This window comes from Pleurodeles waltl, chromosome 2_1 (assembly GCF_031143425.1).
Source record: "Pleurodeles waltl isolate 20211129_DDA chromosome 2_1, aPleWal1.hap1.20221129, whole genome shotgun sequence".
NCBI lineage: Eukaryota > Metazoa > Chordata > Amphibia > Caudata > Salamandridae > Pleurodeles > Pleurodeles waltl.
In genome coordinates this window covers 285,453,380-285,472,588 of record NC_090438.1, presented here as the reverse complement: position 1 = coordinate 285,472,588, position 19,209 = coordinate 285,453,380, and the positions used below count along the sequence as shown (strand labels likewise).

The window sequence follows — 19,209 nt, the reverse complement described above, 5'->3', positions numbered from 1 at the left end:
GATCACCACCAATCCTGCAGCATGCAAATCAGCACTTGCTAGTGGCCACAGCCCTCACCTCAGGTCGCAGCTGTAGGGACCTCAGCATCTCTTTTCTGAGGGTTGCTGGGGCTGAGAATGGTCTCATGGTGGAGTCATCTGCCGTCATCTCTACGTCGATGACCGCTTCTCCCTCATTCTCTGCTCATATTGTCAGTACCTCCGCTGCCGCCCTCCTCAGCGGCAACGATCCATGTCCATGCCGCCTTCCTTTGGTATTCAGGATTCTCCATGTCACTCTGCCCACTTCCTAATATGAGCTTTCGGCATCTTCTTTCTCGTTTTCATCTCCTCCAGCCAGCCCTTGTGACGAAGTCATGCAGTCACTGTTTCCCTCCATGTGCAGTAGAGGTGTAATCTCTGGCCTCAGCTGGCCCTTTACGTCGGCCATGTTGGAAAGGTCACAATTACTTCCATTACATACGTTTCATACAGGTTTTGCACTAGATTGGCTGAAGGCAAAAAATAATTCAAATTTATTGTGTGTTCATGGTATTGGTGAAACAGAAAAAAGAACCAGACTAAAAGCATGTGTCTGACCGGTATTGTTGTATCACCATTACTTTCAAAACACAAACTCTGGGTAAGTTCAGAAGAGACTCCTTGTGGAACACCACCTGTTTTCCCTTCTCAAGTTTGTATGCTTGCATCAAGGACAAGGGAAAACTACCAGGTTCAAGCCAGTCAACAGGGACTAGAATTATTGAGATGTTGCCTTTGTGTTTAAGTCTTATGAAGGTTTGTTCTGAGATATGATGCGAAATGGATGAGAGATGCCTGCCTGGGACAAACCCTGGACGTTTTTACCGGTAAGCTTTATAAAATAAGAAAATCAGACACTGGGATATAACTGTTCTCTATCTCTAACGAAACTGCACAATACTTTAAATTATCTCCACTTTTGGAACATTTTGAGTAGGTTTATCAAACTGGGCCAATGTTTTTAACAAAAGTGATTGAGAAGAATTATAGAGGCCCTACTAGCCACCTCAAGAGGAGAAAGTTTAACAGTGACCAGTTTAACTTCTGGTTGCATATAAATCAGATGCAAATATTGCTTTCTCTCAGCAGCTCTTTTATTTAAAAAAAACAAAAAAAAAAACAAGTTAATAGACTTTTAAATCAGTTACAACATGCTGGGCAGACCTACAAGGTCGAACCAAGGAACTGATAAATTTATATGCAGGCAACATTAAACAATGTTTGGTATAGTATCAGGGATACCTGTTCAGAATGTCCTCCATTTGGAGTGAGGTGGCTGTAAAAAGAACTTGTAAGCAAGTCCTACATACAAATGATAAAGAAATGGTATTTCAACAGATAAATACATACAAATATGTATTGTAGAACATATTTAAATTAATAACTGTTTGCTGCTACATTTACATAGTGATACTGGATTAAACCTCTTAACATCCATTTGCTTTCCTCTGGAACACCTAGTCCGGTTTGGACCTATCTGAAAAAGTATAGTGTGTTGGGATCAATACCTGTTTTGCAGGTTAGAGCTTCAATAGTCCAGTAAATGGAAAATTCAACTAAAACTTCTTATATTGTGCGATTCTGACCTAAATGAATAGTATGCAGTAGTTGCAATCATGTCCCAAAAGAGGTCATCAAGATGAACACAAAACACACGTGTATTACTCTTTATATGACTAAAAAGTAAAGTCTTGCTAACAAAACATTGCCTAGCAGAATATCCAATGTACAGTTTTCCAAACAACACTTAAAATGTGTATAACCCGTTGGTTAAGGAAAATGACATGTTGTGAATCAGCATAATTTGCCGGCATGGTAGTAGTCCTTAGAAAAGGAGGCAGCCAACAGCCTTCGTTCTTTTCACATCAAAGCTGACAAATGAGGTTAGTGTTGGTTTTCAAAGAAAAAAATCCATACATGTGATTATGCAAGCAATTGTAGGACAGAAAAAAAATAAGTGCCTAGGCTGTAAATTAATGAAATGTTTAATTTAACGCTCTTCAAAGACTTGAAAACGAATAGTACTACTCAGTAGCACTTCACAAGGCAATGACAATCTTTAATATAGCTGAAGTGTTCAGCTATTCTAGTTAAAGCAATGAGCAACAAGTCCCAAAACCAATGCAGGCCAACAAAGCCAATAACATTACAAGAAAAGGGTTCCCCATACACCCTGAGAAAATTAATTTCCATAAAGGTAGCTATATATATATTTTTTTTTTTAAACAAAAATGTTTAACTTAAGTGGTCAACTGCAACATTGTTTAATGTAAGAAAGAACAAATACAATTTCACAGCATAATTGTATCAATAAGTTACACTGCATTGCCTTTTTTGTTTTTGTTTTTTTACAATTCAGTCATTTTTCATTAACAGTGTACAAAGAAGGTCCTTAGTCATTTATTTTTGTTATAAAGTCTGGAAGATCAATATAAATACTGTTCCAGAAAAATAAAAAAGTGTTTACATCTCAAACTGCAAGGTTTTCACCAAGTCCTTTCCTATTATCTTCTGTAAAAATCTTAACGGCGCAAAGGTTCAAGTTTTCGTAACTTCAGTGATGAGTTGGGTGAAAAAGTAGCTTGGCTTGAAATAGAATCCTCCAAATCTGGGGGCTGGAACAAAACTCTACCACGATGATTAAATACATAAAAGGACGGATGATTCCGCAATGTATCAAATGTTCTATGAAGGATGAAGAAAACAGATTTAGAGACAGCAAAACCCAATATAGTAAACTATTAAGCTTTACAGACGAATACTATTGTGCAATAGAAAAGGCAGTGACTATACTGAATTATAGCTAGATAACAGTGAAAAACAGGGGGTTTTTAACAGAAGGATTAGGAGTGACATCTACACGTCAACAAAAATGAAGCTCAAGTTGTCTAAATCGTCACTCAGAAGCCAGAGATGTAATTTACTGTTACAGTAAAGAATTTTTATCCCAAATCATCTGTACCAGCTAGCTTTCAACAGTTATGCTGGCTTAGAGAAGTAATACAAAACACGGCCTCACATGCCTCAGCCCCTGCCTTGTGTTACTTGCGGTTTCCTGTACCTACCTCTGGACATTCCCTCCCCCCCCGAAACACACAAAACTATGAAAAATCAGGCATCATGGAACATTAACTTCAACATTACTTTCTCCTCCCAGAGTCAAACATTAAAAAAAAAAAAAAAGTTTTTCTTCCACCCAACTTCTCCAAACATTATTTAAAAGAACACCTGGACCCCTACTACCCTCTGAAGATTCCCTTGCCCTCTTAGCCAAGAGCCATGCTCTCTAATGGAGGAAAAAGCCAGCACTCTGCAGGCGGGCTTTCCTGAGTACATGGCTGACATGTCTTGGAATTCTCTGCTATATCATGGATATCATAAAAGAGGTAAAGAACTTTTGTTTTCCTCTACTGTGGCATAGGAGGAGTGAAGAGTTCGATTTATAATCCTGCAGTCATTCATGCTGCTGGTTCCCAGTGAGGGTCATCATACAAGTAGTGGTTTTTCTAAAAATTATTTTTTGAAACCAGTTACATGTAATTATAGTTTTGCAGCTTAAATATATTTTTCTCAATTCTGCGATCTAGTGGTTGGGATAACAGGTGCCTTGTTTAGTAAAACTTTCCTAGGTTAGTGAGTGGGGGAGGCCGACATAAGGGGAGCCCTTGTATGAGACAGGCCATCACCCCAAAATGTCCAGGTAGGTGTTCGCCATATTAGACGTTTTCCATTTATTTTCTCAGTGAACCTCCACAAATGGGGAGGCAGGAGGGTGGTGTGTACGAATCTAGAAGTGTTTCAAGCTTCAAAACCATAATTGATACTTTTTTCTTTGCAGCATGAAGTCTCTTCTACATTCACATGTGTTGCATGGATTATGTAGCAGTGTTACCTCCCTGGGGGAGGGGGGTTGGGGGATTTTTTTTTTGTAGTAATGCTTGACCTACTGCGACCTTTTTCTGAAAGTCTATATCTACGTAGTAAGGTTTTTGTGACTATGTTCCTAGGACCATGTAGCTTCTCTGCAAATTTGCTTGGACACAGCCATAAATACAATAGTAGCTAATTTTTTCCTTTAGGAATTCACCCTTAGTTTGTCGCTTAAGGACGCATTAGCTACAGAATAACAATCCAATAAGCAATCCATCTAGCAATAAGGTTCTTTGCAACAACCATCCCCTGGGGGCCTGTGTAAGACGTCCTATAAAGAAATTATTGTTTTTTCTGACGTCTTCAGTAGCTTGTATGAAGTACATAGCCGGCCTTCTGATATCTAATGTGTGCAGGGCTCTCAGCTGTGTTTGATAGTTTCTGGAACAATGACTGTATTGTAATAGTTTGATTCATGTGAAAAGGTGATAGGACTTTTTTAATTTTTTTTTATTTGGGTCAGACCTCATAACTATCTTGTCTTTGTGTAACAATGCAAAGGGTTCTTGCACCGCAATTGCCTGATACTCACTAACCATCCCTAATGATGTAAAGGCCTCTAGAAACAGTACTTAAGGCCTCAAAGGATTCCATCATCAATCCTGCTGTTATCAATCTGTTGTCTTAACAACGTTAGATATCTGTTCCATTTAAATAGAAAACATTTCCTAGTGGATGGTCTCCTTGCCTCTTGTAATAGTTCATTTTACTTTGGGCAACAGTAAATTCTGGAAAGGTTGCTAATTCAGGAGCCACATCCTCAACTATAGATTTCCCCCGGGTTTGGGTGAAATACCATTCCCTACTAACTTGTTAGGGTGTCCTTGTGTATTAACATTTTTAACATGAAGCTTTGAAAGTTGTAGAAGGTGTGAGAACCAAGGCTGCCATGGCTAACATGGTCATATCAGGATCATTGTGAGGTTGGATATTGTGAACTTTTCTAGAATTGTTTAAATCAATGGTATTGGGAGAAAAGGGTACACAAATATCCCATATCAACTGATCGGCAGAGCATTACAGATTGTGGGGGTAGTGGCTTGATGAAACGGACTAGCATTTGTGATTCTTTCATTTGGAAATAGAGTGACTTGCGGTTTACCCCCAGTTGTCTAAAGCAGAATTAAAGACAGGAATTTGCAGAGCCCTCCCCCCTTCAACCACCCCCAAAAGATTGTTTTGCTCTTTTCAGGTATTCTTGAGATGATGTCATGAGCTCTTCTTCAATGTCATCCCAATAGTGATGTGAATGACTATTTACAAGGCCATTATAATTGGCTATGTGCCATTCTTTGGCTGCTGCTATTAGATTTTACTTTTAACTTCTTCTAGTCTCTTGCTTTCTTTAGCAGACAGAGACCTATGGATGCTGGTGACATGGTCCTTGTCGCCTCAACAGGTCCCCGAATATATTTTGGATCCATGGCGGGTGAGATATATATATTCAAACATCTAACGTGGGTGAATATATATATATTAAAAAATCTCTAACCTGCTGTTCTGTACTTAGTAGCATAGTTAAGAACTGAATGGAGTCTCCTTTTCAACTAACCCTTGGTACACTGTGATGCAATCTGGGGAGATGGCCTCACAGAGTATGTGTCTGTCTCCTCTTTTGTTGTCTGCCTTGATATCTTCCGACAAATTTTCTCCCTCTGACATGTGAAACCCCATGTTCTCGGAGTCTACTTGAGTGAGTTAAAGATTTCCCCAACCCAACACCAACACCCCCAAGTCTGTCATGTTTAATTTCCTGTTCTGGTTTCTATTCTGTAGTCAATGTTGTCTTTTAATCCCTAGCCCTTTGATTGTTTATGTGAAGGTATGCTTTTCTCAACAGCTTTCTTTCTCCGGGTTAGACCCTCTATTTTAGCCTCCAAAGCCCTCTTCTTCCTCTCAACTTCAATCATGTTAGAAGTTTTACTGTTCACTAGGGACTTTCCTTTGAAAATCGCCTGTCCCTACTTGGTCCCTGATCGTAATACTATGTAGAGAATATGTCCTTCAGTGCCTCCTTACCAACACTTTTCTTTCGCTTTGAAGTCTTGAGCTCCTTTAACTGCTGTATTTTTGTGCATCTTTATTTTCTGTGGTGTCGTTTCGCTTGAGGGCTTTTGCTTCAGAGCTCTAAGCAGTATCTTGAGTGTCTTGTGTGTACCCCTTGGAGAGTTTACAGACAAGGGACACTGTAGGTTTATAGTCACTTTCTATGACCTCCATTGTGTCTTTGACGTCTGTCTTTATGTTTCCCCTAAACTTCTTCGGCCTCAACATCCTTGTCGGAGAGAGACATTCCCTCTATCTCTATCGATAAAGCACTCCTCATGCTGATTTTCCAACTCAGACAACCCACCACATCTGCTGAAATCCAATGTGCTCGAAGGATTTTGTCAAAGTGTTACAGGGATTTTTGACTTTAAAAACCAGTATAGGAAGCAATTACCCTAACTGATGGTATCTACGGAGGCAAACCAGACTGGGTGTTCGTCGTTCAGGGTCAACAATCAGCGGCAGTTTGAGCAGAATTTGAAGATCATGCTAATGCTCTAAAATTGTGTCAGGAAACCACAGGGATTCCACTTGGATTTGTTATTCTCAGACTACACAAACTTTCCCCAACGAAACCCCCCAAAAATCTTCTCTCCAGCATCGACTCTGACGATCTGCAAGTGCCTTCCGGCTCTTCTTTGTGATATTGAAGACTATCTTCGAATTGGTCTATGTACCTCCGTACCAAACAGTGGGGGAAAAAAAATATATAACCTAGCAGTGGCATTGTGAGATTACAGCAGACATCATACAAGGGCTCCACTTATGTCAACCCCCAGTCCCTAAATGTGCAAAGCATGTGTATCTAGAAGAGATTTTGTGCTGCAAATTGAGTCCTTACTACTGCTTCACTAGAGGAGGAGAGGAAACAGTAAGATCTGATGGTAGAGGAGGGAGAGTAAGACTATTAAGAAGGTCCAGTGACCCATTCAGTTTAGGAGTGGAAGCTAGCCAAGTGATCTGGATCAGATACAAAGAATGAATAGACACAGGAGGAAACATGAAAGGCAGATTGATGGGAAACAAAGTAGTACAAAGGAGTGCAGAAAGCAGATGAGTGCACAACATAATTGACAGAATCAAAAAAACACAGTGTAAAGTAACAAATGGCAGAGCTGGAGAAAGTTAGAAGTGGTAAGGCATAATCTAATAGACAGCAAAAGCAAAGCTGGCTTGATTTGGCATAAATGAAGCAGAATTGGTAGAACGGAAGGCTTTTGAATCAGTAGCAAAGGCAAAGCAGTGGTAATGAGGAACAGGCTGGTAGGAGGCAAAAAGTACAAAGTAAAGAAGTAAATTACTTTAAAGAGTTTTAGTAGTTGTCTGCTCCTCCTGTCCCTCACATCTATGAATAGATGTGCACACCATCCATTCTACTAATAACATGCCCTTGCCACCCCAACAACAAACTAAAAAAGGTCAAGGCTCTATCCAATGTCAATGTACTTTTAATGACCTAGGGTCTTCTGTCCTTTCCCACAAGCCTTATGGTCCATGTACTCAATGTTGTTTCATATTGCCCAACACTTAAGACACATGCACATTTATTGGAAGAGAAACAATGGAATTGAACAGTTACAAAAGAACACTAACTCCAGAAAGCCATCAACAACTGAATTAAATTCCAATTATACCCTAGTGCCTATGAAGTTGGTCTTCACTATTTCATGTTTTATTAGTAGCATAAAATGTAGAACCTCATTGAACTGGGCGTATTTGCAAACAGCAGTGTTGCAATTTACCTATGGTGTATCTTCCAGGGTACACTTCATTCTTACGCAACACGTCTAAATACATCTAACAAGCCTGCATGGGCAATGAACGCTCTAGAGATGACTTTCACCAGATATGGTGGTAAAACAATTAACTGGTTTATATTGCTGATATATAGGGCACTGTAGCACATTAGAGCTCTTCAAACCTGTGGTACACGTATCATTCATTTGACCCCATTTGTGGGTCTGAGGAACAATGTAAACCGATTGATATATATTTAAAAAAAAAAAGTGAGACTACTTTTGGTAAAAAAAAAAAAAAAATATGCACGCACACGCACACACACACACACACACACACACACACACACACGTAAGAAAAAAACGCCATGGCTCACTGACGATGCTTGAAACAATGCAGTGTTGTCACTAAAATATTACTTTCCATATTAATGTTTGCAGTGTACTTGAATGCAATATTTGAAAAACGTTCTCATTAGAACACAAAGATGTAAGAAATATGTTTAGGTGCTGGATGGGCCCTATGTGGAGTAACTATTTAGACCTTCGAGGAAGGCCTTAATGGCATGTATTCTAAATGTACCTGTATTAAGGCAATCCTGTTTTCTGAACTATTGTTACTTAATACAATGTTCTACGACAGCTTCAATTGGCTTATGTATCTACACAGTTGTAAGTAAATGATTTCTATTTAGCTGCTTAACATGCCTTTAACAGCAAGTGACTGTCTATACACTTAACTATAAGAATGAGAATTCAAGGATTTAAATAGCTAATTACTAGTCTGAATGCTCTTTGTTCAGGATGCAAGAAGTGACCCTGCCACCTACTAGGCAAGTCTAGTAGATGCAGTTATTTATGAATGAGTTCACTTTTAGAAGACTTAGGGTCAGATGTAGCAAAGGGTTTTTCCCATTCTGTGTCAATGGGAAAATGTGTTCGTACATATGGCCCATAATTAGAGTGTTCACTGTGCCCAAGAGGATGCAACTATTATCACTGTCCTCTGGGACTTCCAAATTTTGTGAATGAAATATTGAGATATGGCAGAATGCTATTTTTGGTTTTAGGCAGAGTGAGTGGGTGGAGAATACGGGGGCAGGGAGGTGGGTTGTCCTCAACTAATGCATTATCTTAGGACTGTGGGAGTGTTAACTGGGACTTGTAACCATGACATTCACTTCTTGTTTGTTGACAAACTAGCTCAGTGGTGTGGCCCACTTTTGAAAGAATGTCTGGAGTACATGTGTTTTATCTCCCATTTGTGTTGCTTAAAGATTAATGCTTAATGGATTTACAAATCTCACAGCAAACCCATCAAATGTGGTGGAGAGATCAGTGAAATTAAGGCATTTTGAGTGTTTTCATTTGCTAATAAGCGAAGGCCATCCAAAGCAGCTAGAAAGGCAAGTTCAGCAGTCCGGTTTGGAAAGAAACTAAACTGAGAATCTGCTAATATACTGCAGGCTTTGAGGAAGTTAAGTTGTGTGACCGCATACACCTGCAAGACCACTGAAAGAAGATTAATAGGGTGGCAAAAGGAAGCTAGAAGAGTTGAGTTGGCCCTTTCCAGTAGAAGAGCACCACCTTTTTCGGTCTCGCCTACTAAACAGTGCATGTGCAGTCTAATGCGGGGAGTGGGCATAGAGCCCGCCCATTGCTTAACATTGCTTATAATTGACTGGCTTTATGGTTACTCATGTGCTTGCTTCTTATTTATTAAGGTCTTCACTGTGATTTATAATATTTGTGTATCTTTCCCTAATCTATACCACTTATTTTTTAGTATTGTTAGATAGCCCAGGTATAGTGGGGTTACCTAGGCCTTCCCCCATGGTTATGGATATTTGTGGGTTTGCATCTTTTTAGATGCAGGGGATTGATTATAAACAAGCTTATTGTTTCAGGTGTTATAGAATCAAGTAAGGATTGTCCCACTCTGTCGATCTTCAGACTCCTAAAATTAAATAAAACTATTTACGATATGTCGGAACAAATACTGTAAACTATACGGAAGCACAAATAGACTATTGGAACACCTGTCCCTTCTAAGCAGAGAACAAGTGCCACATCACCTCAAATGTCCATAAAGTAGAGAAATTGAAGCAACTAAAGAAGAACATAAAAAGCCAGCTTCAGGCACAGGTTCTTCTGAAACATTTGAAGAACAACACTATCCCTGTAGGTCTTCAAGTAAAAAATATCCCGATTATTTTTGTTTTTGATAAAACACATTTGTCACAGTTTAGTGGTGTTGTTACAAAACGCAGCCAAGATTGGTTGGCTCTCTCTATAGAGACCGCTTTATGAATCAGTGAGTCTGAATTGAAAGAAATAAAATCTTTAGAACAAGAAATTGCACAGGATCAAACAATTCAGGCTGTGCAACAACTTTAGAGTCCGTAGGTAAAGTTATAGCCGAATTTAAGATTCGTACAGTGAACCAAAAAACTACAAAAACTGCGAGAGAGAAACAATTTTTAAATATAGGAAGTTTATCCCTTCCTCAAAGCAGACTTTTACAAATTCAATAATACAAGTAATTTGAATTTACAACAACAAACTAGATCATGAAGGAGATTATTACATTTTCAGATACCTCCTCCGGTTCAGAACAAGAACCCTCTGTACAATCCACTCCAAAATTTCAATATTCAGGAGCCCAACCTTTTTTCAACAGAGGGTCTAGGAAGAGCCCACTATCAGGAACAAGGAATGGGCCATTATCAAGAACAGGGGGAGTTCCGCACAAGGAGGAGAACGTTCAAATGGTAAATAAGCCAAACCAAGGGAAGGACATTGTTCCTATCTATAATTTGAGTCATATGCTCTCAGAAGCTGAGTCAAATATCGAGTAAAGGTTTGTCCGTTGTTCCTGCTAAAATCCAAGACCCATGTGATATAAAAACAGAAATTTTTAAAATTGTTCGTAAAATTGGACGCTGCACTGTTTTTTGCTGAGCGGACTAGTATTATAGACACCGCATCAGTAGAAGAAAATTTTAGTGGACTAAAATTAAAATCCACATTTTGTCCAGATAAGAGTACTCTGCCACAGGAAGTACACATTTTTGAAGACATGGTCTTGAGAGAACTTGACCTACTAAACAACATTTCTTTCTTTAAACATAACTGTACTCTGAATGAATTGACAGTTATACAGACATTGTCCCACAATTACATCATTATCAAACCAGCTGATAAGAGGTGTGATCGTAGTGTGGGACAAGACTAGGTATGAAAACAAGGTACTAAGACAACTCAGTAATCACGATCATTACCGGTCTATTCCAGAAGACCCTACAGAATGTTTACAAGGTATCATTAGCAAGGCTACAAATGAGGCATTATTGAGTGGTTGGCTATGTAAAAAGGAGTTTGACTTCCTCAATCAGAGTGATAAACATACACCTAGGTTATACATTCTACCCAAGATCCATAAAGATCTCAACAATCCACCAGGTAGACCTATAATCTCGGCACGTGGATAGATTCTAGAACCACTCCCCCAATACGTGGATACTTTCTTAAAACCATTTGTGTTGAGCACTCTGGCTTACGTACGTGACTCCATGGACATGATAAATAAACTTAAAGGGACTCATTTTATTGAGCAAACAAAAATACTAGATATTGAAGCTCTTTATACTAACATTCCACAAGATGAGGTCCTGGAAGTAATGAGAACTTTTTTTTGGAGTCCAGGACGCTACCACACAAGGTTTCCATATCATTTATTTTGACCCTCGCTTCACCTTGTCTCAAAAGTAATTTCTTTACTTTTGGGGATGATTTATATCCACAAATAAAAGGCGCAGCGATGAGTTGTAGCTTTGCCCCAGATATTGCTAATTTATTCATGGATTGTGTTGAGAGGCGGTGGACTTATGATAACAACCCGTTCTGAATAAATGTCACAATGGCTCAGATACACTGATGACATCTTTGTGATATGGGAAGGTGATAAGGAGTTACTCTCCACCTTCCACTTGTGGCTCAATCAACACCCGATTTTAGGTTTACCATGAACAGTGATTCCAGACTTATCAACTTTCTGGACCTTTGGATACAGTCAAGGGAGGGACATATTGAAGTGAACTAATACACAAAACCTACAGATAGGAACACACTCATTTTTCCAGCAGTCATCCCCGCACCCTGAAGGAGAATTTACTGTATGGCCAGTTTCTTCATATTCAAAGAAATTGTACAGAACCAAGGAATGAGGGTAACATCCATTCTAGATAAAATGGAAGCCAGATTAATTGCAAAATATGGTACAGCCAGATACGGGTTGAATGATTGAAATTAAATATGGTCCCTGATACAATGTTAAACATCTTAATGCTATAGATATGCAAATGGCCTGGGTTGTTCACACATTTCCATTACCCTATAGGGTTGTTCTGATATACTGTTTGATTTCTTTGCAAATGTCCATGTTATGTATATATTTCCTAATCGCCTGAATGGGTTAGGCTTGATATAACCCTGAATATCACTTCAGATACATACATGTTCTTAGTGGTTATATATGCTAAATACCCTATTGGGTTTGTCTGATGTTAGTTTTAATATTCTCTGCTGAATTGGCAGGGTGTCTCTAATAGTTACATAAATGATCTGTCAGTGTCAATACTGGTGAGGTCAACACTCGTTCCCCAAATACCATCATGGTATCCAACTGAAGTTCTCACATTCTAATGGGTAAACGCTTAGCCAAATAGGGCTGACATTATAAATGCTGAGATAGTGTAATTACCGATGAGGCTTACACTCACTTCCAGCACCATAACCTTGTCCATTTCTTATAACTGTAGGTCCCTTTCTGGTCTTCTTTCATTTTTAGTGTTTAATGCTTGGTTGGATACGACCGCCTGTCAGAGCTGGTTGGCGCCTCACAAGAGGAGTTACTTTCCGCAAGCGCCTTCCGTGACCCTTGTTTAAATGTGTTGGCCAACATACGCAACCATTGGATTTGCTCTCATTTTCCCAGTGTCTTAACTATGTACACATTTTTCATGAAGTGATAACTTTCCCACAGACTTGTCAAATATGTCCGCCAACCAATACGGGCCAGTGATAGATAGGAGCAGCTCCCCTTCGCTTGGTTAGAGTCCTTTAGAACCGCAGAGCATTTAAATATGGCCACTGCACATACATGAGCGTCGCAGCCTCTAATGAGCAGCTGCATTCCAGAACCACGCCGGATTTGTGTATGCCGGAGTTTCCTTTAGCAAAGCACAGGCGTATTTCAGGCTCTGCAAGTTATGTACCTGTATAAACACAGTTTCGTAGTAAGAAATTTCTCTCACTTTTGAGTTATACTCATAGTTCTTTTTAATAGCTAGAGGCATATTTCAAAACTTATGGGACATCTTTGTTTACTTGATGTGTACAACCCAGGTTCCCCCTAAATATCTTGGGGTCTGCGTCGGGAATTGAGCAATTACGCCTTACTGCACTTACATAGATACTGTGGCCACCTCACACACGTGAGCATTGCGCTGCAGCCCCTAATGAACAGCTGCATTCCAGAACTACGCCAGACTTGTGTATGCCGGAGTTTCCTTCAGCAAGGCACAGACGTATTTCAAGCTTCACAAGTTTTGGGCCTGTATAATCACAGTTTCGAAGTAAGAAATTTCTTTCACTTTTGAGTTACACACACAGATCTTTTTAATAGTTAGAGGCATATTTTAAAACCTACGGGACATGTTTGTTCATTTGATATGTACAATCAGGTTCCCCCTAAATACCTTGGAGTTCGAGTCGTAATTTGAGCCATCACACCGCCTTCCTGCGCCTACACAGATACATGATTTCAAAGAATTTTACTGGGTCTCTGTTGGCTGTTTATTGGACCTCATACGAGATGTCACTGCATGTACTGTGTACACATTTTTGGACACAAATAAACCAAGAAGATTACAAGGAAGAAGAACCAATATTGTGCTACAGTTTTACTGTGTATCTAAAAGTGTGCTTTCAAACATTATCATATGTTTAACGATCTACTTACCATGCTATACAAAGTTTTCTTGATTGAGTGGACATGTTGTGTATCCTTGTGATACATACATTTTTTGTCTTTTGGTAGTAAGACAATTGGGCCACATTGCACCACCATATACTGATCTACGCTTACTCTCAGACACTTGTGGGAAGTGCATTGCTGTTACCATGACTACCTATTCTTATTGCCGAACATCAGACTGGCGTTGCAGGCCACGGTTGTTGCATGCAGCGATGTCCACGGAATGGGAGCAGGCTGCGACGTCAGTGCGGTCATCGCTGAAGTCGTTCCTGACATCACTGAAGATGGAAAACTACATAAACGCAAGCTGGTGAAGTCTTTGTTGGTCCTGAGACTTCAAAACAGGAGGCAAGCTCAATCTAAGCCCTTGGAGAGCACTTTTGGGGAAGGCACAATCCTTGCAGCAAAGTCAGAGGCCAGCAGGACAGCAGTCCTTCTCTTCAAAGTGGTCCAGATGAGCCCTTTGGGCAGACAGGCAGCTCCTCTGACAGAGTTCAGGTGTAGATCCTGAAATGTCTGATTTGGTAGGGTCAGAGACCCAGTTTATATTCCCAAAAATGCCTTAGAAGTGGGGGAACTGGGCGTGGCTATGGGCGTCAAGATGGCGGTCGCACTCTAGGAGTGCTCCGGACCCCTCCGTCATCCGCCCTGTTAGGGCCGGCCACCCAGAGAAGTTTCTGGGTCCCGGCCAGCTCCCCGTGAGTTGGGGGAGCGGCAGGGGCGAGCAGTTGGCCGGAGCCCCACGCAGGAGATCTGGGGGTGTGTCAGGCCTCGTGGGCTGGGCCCGGCGCCTGGGGCCTGCGGGAGAGGCCCGCGGGCTTGCAGCGTGCCCGCCCGGGGAGCGGCAGCCTCCCGGGCGGTGCAGAAGCACTTCCCGAGTGGCGCCCCGTGTTGGTGGGGTACCGGGAGCAGAGATCGGGCTGCAGATACTCGCCTCCCCTGGGTGGGGGAGGCAGCAAGGAAACCTGCCCGGGCCACGGGAGGCTGCCTGAGCCGCAGCCGGTGAGTGAAGGGCCGGATGGTGGAGGGGTTGAGGCCCGTGCCGCGTGTGTGGTCGGGCCTCTCCGTGCAGTTTGCCAGGCCTTGTCGTCTGCGCCCGGTGAGTTGGGCCGGCGGCCCCCCTAGGAGTGGGGGGCTTCCCGAGCAGCGCGGCCAGAGGGAGGGGCAGGAGGACCATGCCCGCTCCCACGCGGCCGCCATGTGGCGGAGAGAGAGTGCGGTGGAGGCCCCAGGGGGCGCCTGGACTTCTCTTCCCCTTTCCTCAAACCCTCCCCTCCCGGAGCGAGGACGGGGGCTGGGGTTGAGGGCCGTTCGTGGACTGGCGAGTGGGGGCCGGCGCTGCGGGGTGCTGTCGGGCCCCTGACGCTTTGAGGCCCGGTGCCCCCCTGGACATATGAGGGCCCCGCCGGAGCAGTGCAGAATTGGGGGCTGCCGGTCTGGCCCGGGACCAAGGGCCCTTAGGCCCACAGTTGAGTGGAAAGGAAGGTGCAGTGGTGGTGCATTTGGGCAGCAGATCAGCTGTAGCGCCCTGAAGATGCTGGTGTGGAGAGAGGCGCAGGGATGAGCAGGGCAGCAAGTGCTGCGAGAAGAGAAACGTGGCTGTTGCCAGAGACCGGAGTCTGGACCCACGCCCGTCGGATTGGTGCCAGCACCCAGAGAGATCTGCGGCCACCCAAACCGTCCCAGAGTGGGGGGGGCGCCCTTGGCAAGCATCTTTTGTGGACCCCAGTGAGCCGGGTCTGACACTGTGGTGGCCCCCGGGGCTCAGACTTAGGGCCCTGGGAGCAGCTTGGCACATTTCGCGGTTACGGGTCCGAAGACGGCGATGGGGAAGGACAAAGCAAGTAAGCAACCTCCGGCGTCCCAGGAGCGTATTGACCAGTTTGCCAAACAGACATCCCTGTGGGAGGTGGGTGCCGCGACCCCCGAGGCGACAGCGGCCGATGGGGTCCACACCATTCTACAGGCCACCCAATCCTCACAGTTGGCTGTCGAGACCAAAGTCGGAGAGGTGCGTGAAGACGTGGGCCTTCTGCAGCAAGATTTGCAAACCGCGGTGGGTCGTATCAAGGAGGTGGAAGACCGCGTTTCTCAGGCCGAAGACGAGATTACAAATCTTAAAGTCAAGGTTGCGCAGTTGCAAACGCATCCAGGTAAGCTACATCACAGAGCGGAGGACGCAGAAAATCGAGCCAGGCACAATAACTTTAGTTTTGTGGGATTTCCCGAAGACGCAGAGGAAAGATGCGCAATTGACTTCTTGGAGAGCTGGATAAAGTTGTGGGTCCCCGCCCAGAAACTCCCCCTGGTTCGCCATTGAACACACAAGCTTAGAGCCCTAGTGCCCTGGCCCCCGGAGGCCAATGATCGCGCAAGAGTGCAGTCGTACCTTCACTGGGACAACCATAAGATCCTCATATTCCCCGACTATACCCGGGAGGTGCAGGCCAGGAGGCGATCCTATGAAGGGGTCAAACAGAAGCCCCGGGCGATGCAGTTGACCTATATGCTCCTTTTCCCCACTCGGCTCAAGGGTCTCCTCAACGGAAAATCCTTCTTCTTTGAGTCCCTGGAGGCGGCTTGGGACTGGCTTACGGAGGAGCACCGGATGGCCCGGAGGAACTCTCCTAGGTTGGGCGGGGAGAGGCGGGCACCCACTCCCACCGGCTTCCCGGGGGAGGGGAGGGAGGGTGCAGGTGGACCCGGTCCCGCCGAGGCAGAGCGGGCGGCCTGAGGGTTGACAGAGGACGAGGCGACGCCAGAGGGCCTTGGCGGCGAGGGTCAGGTGTCGGCCCAGGAGGGCGAACGCCTCAGCTAGTCCCCTCAGATTTCTTGTGGCTGATCCCTCGGGGCTCTGTGCTGAAGGAGAGGGTACGGGCGTCGATGTCTGTGCGACATTGGACTTGGAGCGGCAAAGGTCTGTATTGCAATTCCCCGACATGCAGGAGGGGTCCACCACTCCACGCTTACTGTTGACCCTCTGTATTCACAGTTTTGGGTGACAGATGCTTCGGGGTTGGAAGTATGGGGAGGGGGCAGTTGGGGGCTGGTTGGGATTGTTCATACATCGTTGCCTATGGTTGGGCGCATATGTTTTTCTATGTTTGGTCCATTGGTCACAAAGGGAGGCTAAAGTAAGGGCACTACACGGGAATCTGTCACACAAGTACCTACGCTGGAACAGTCTAAACGGGTCCTCTCATGGAACGTAAATAGGCTCTTAGATAAAAATTAAACGGTCCGCGTTTTTTTCCTCTATCCGCAGGTCTATCCAGTCTGTGGTTCTGCTCCAGGAAACCCATCTGTTGGGTATTAGGTGCCCGGTGCTTATATGGGGGGGTACGACAGTCTATCATGCTGGATTTTCCAGGGGCTCGAGAGGAGTGGCGATCTTGCTGCACTGTTCCTTGCCGCTGGTGGTAGCAGATTCCCGGGCTGACCCGCAGGTGGTGTCCGGTTTGCTTGGAGGGCACCTGATTAATCTTCCGAGTGTTTTTCTTGGTGTCCCTTGGGGAGGTGATGGCAGGACTTCCCGCGGGTCTGAGTGCTGGGAGGGGATTTTAACTCTGTTGTGCACCCAGAGGTTGATGTCACTGGGCCCCCGTCCTCGAGTTGCAGGGTGGGAGCGTCCGGTATGCGAAGATGGATGGGCGGTCTGGGTCTTTGCGACGTGTGGTGGGTTTGGCACCCCCGTTTACAGCAGTATACCCATACGTCAGTGGCGCACCACACTCGCGCACAAATTTATCTTTTTCTAGCACCCGCCTTCGACGTACCCCGATTCACGGGAGTGGAGATCCTCCCTCATGGGGTATCGGATCAGGCACCACTTCTCCTTTGTTTAGACGGAGGGAGCCCTGGCCAACAACCGATGTGGCGACTCAACGCCTGGTGTCTGCAGGACGGCGAGTACGCCCAGGAATTGGGCGATCAGCTCTCCGAGTTTTCTACGCATAACTTGGGATTCGTGGCGTCACCGGGCATCCTTTGGGGGGCCTGTAAGGCCACAGTCAGGGGGCAGGCCAGGCAGCTCCTCCGAGCAAGGGAGTGCGCACGCAACCATAACATTTCGGTACTTGAGGTGAGGGCTGTGCCTGGAAGGCCAAATTGACAGGTCGGCGGGTGTGGAGGTCACATGGCAGCTGGCCCTGGTCCGTGAGGAAATTAAACATATAACGCTGGAGACCGCAAAACATGTGTGACGAGCCTCTGTAGCCCGTGTGTACGGGTGGGGGGACAAAAATGGCAAGCTCTTGCACTGGATTGCGACCAGACCGATGGTAGACAGGGTGGTAGACAGGGTGGTAGACAGGGTGGTCCCGGAGATAGTCGACAACTCAGGTGCTGTTTCGCGGACCCAGAGTGAGATTGCGCAGAGCTTCACTGTCTATTACCGCCCCCATATTGCTCCTCAATACAGAGCTCAAAATGTTCTCCCAGTATTGGCCCAGAGACTGAAGAGGGTGCTGCCTGCGTTGGTTCCCCAGGACCAGTGCGGTTTCATGCCTGCCAGAAGTACTCAGCACTGTATTAGGCGCTTGCACGTGACTGGCTCACAGGGCCCTTCTTACCCCTCCGCTGGCACTTCTGTTGGTGGACTTTGAAAAGGCATTCGACACGGTAGACTGGTCGTACCTAAGCTGCGTTCTTGCAAGGATGGGGCTCGGGCCACGGTTCTGTGTTTTAGTGGGCCTCCTTTATTCTACTCGGTCAGCCCGGGTGCAGGTCAACGGGCTGTCTCAAATTGGTTCCCCATTTGCAGGGGGACCCGCCAGGGTTGTCCCCTTTCCCGCTCCTCTTCGGTCTGGTGATGGAGCTGCTGGCGAAACTAATTCAGGAGGACACTCTGGTTGAAGGATGGTCGTGGCCCACCGGGAGGGAGGACCGTATAGCGTTGTATGCAGACGATGTCCTTCTGTAGCTGGCTAATCCGGCCAGCAGTGGTCCCAGGGTACTGCAGCTTTTGGGACTGTTCACAGAGGCGTCAGGTCTGGTGGTTAATCCTAGTAAATCTTTATTGATCCCGCTCAATCACTCTAGGGATTGTTATGACTGGCAGCACAGCATTCCTATTAAACAAAACAGCTTCCGGTACTTGGGGATCCAAATAGCTCTGTTGCAGGAGTTGGCATGGGCTTTGAATGTCAAGCCTCTAACCAGGCGGGTCAGGGAAGACCTCCAAAGAAGGAGATCCCTTCCGCTCAACACCCTCGGGCGGATTGCACTATATAAGATTATGGTACTCCCCTGGTTCCTTTACTTACTTCAAAACTTCCCCTATCATGTTCCCAAACGGTGGTTCGCCGACATGGAGGCAGCAGCGCGACAGTTTTTGTGGCATGGATCTCGTCCGCGCCTGGCGCTTCAGGTCTGTCAGCGGGATGTCTATGAGGGTGGCCTGGGGATGTCCAATCTTTACCTTTAGCACCTGGCGAT

General features: G+C 44.8%; 1 protein-coding gene across 1 annotated transcript in view; it reads right to left on the bottom strand.

Annotated features, from left to right (window-relative positions):
- Positions 1-1,093: 1,093 nt before the first annotated feature.
- Positions 1,094-19,209, bottom strand: part of MMGT1 (membrane magnesium transporter 1) — an 84,688-nt gene continuing 66,572 nt past the window's right edge. The window contains exon 4 of the mRNA XM_069212485.1: positions 1,094-2,706. Coding sequence (XP_069068586.1) covers positions 2,544-2,706 — 163 coding nt within the window. The 3' untranslated portion in view covers positions 1,094-2,543. The remainder of the gene's footprint in view (positions 2,707-19,209) is intronic.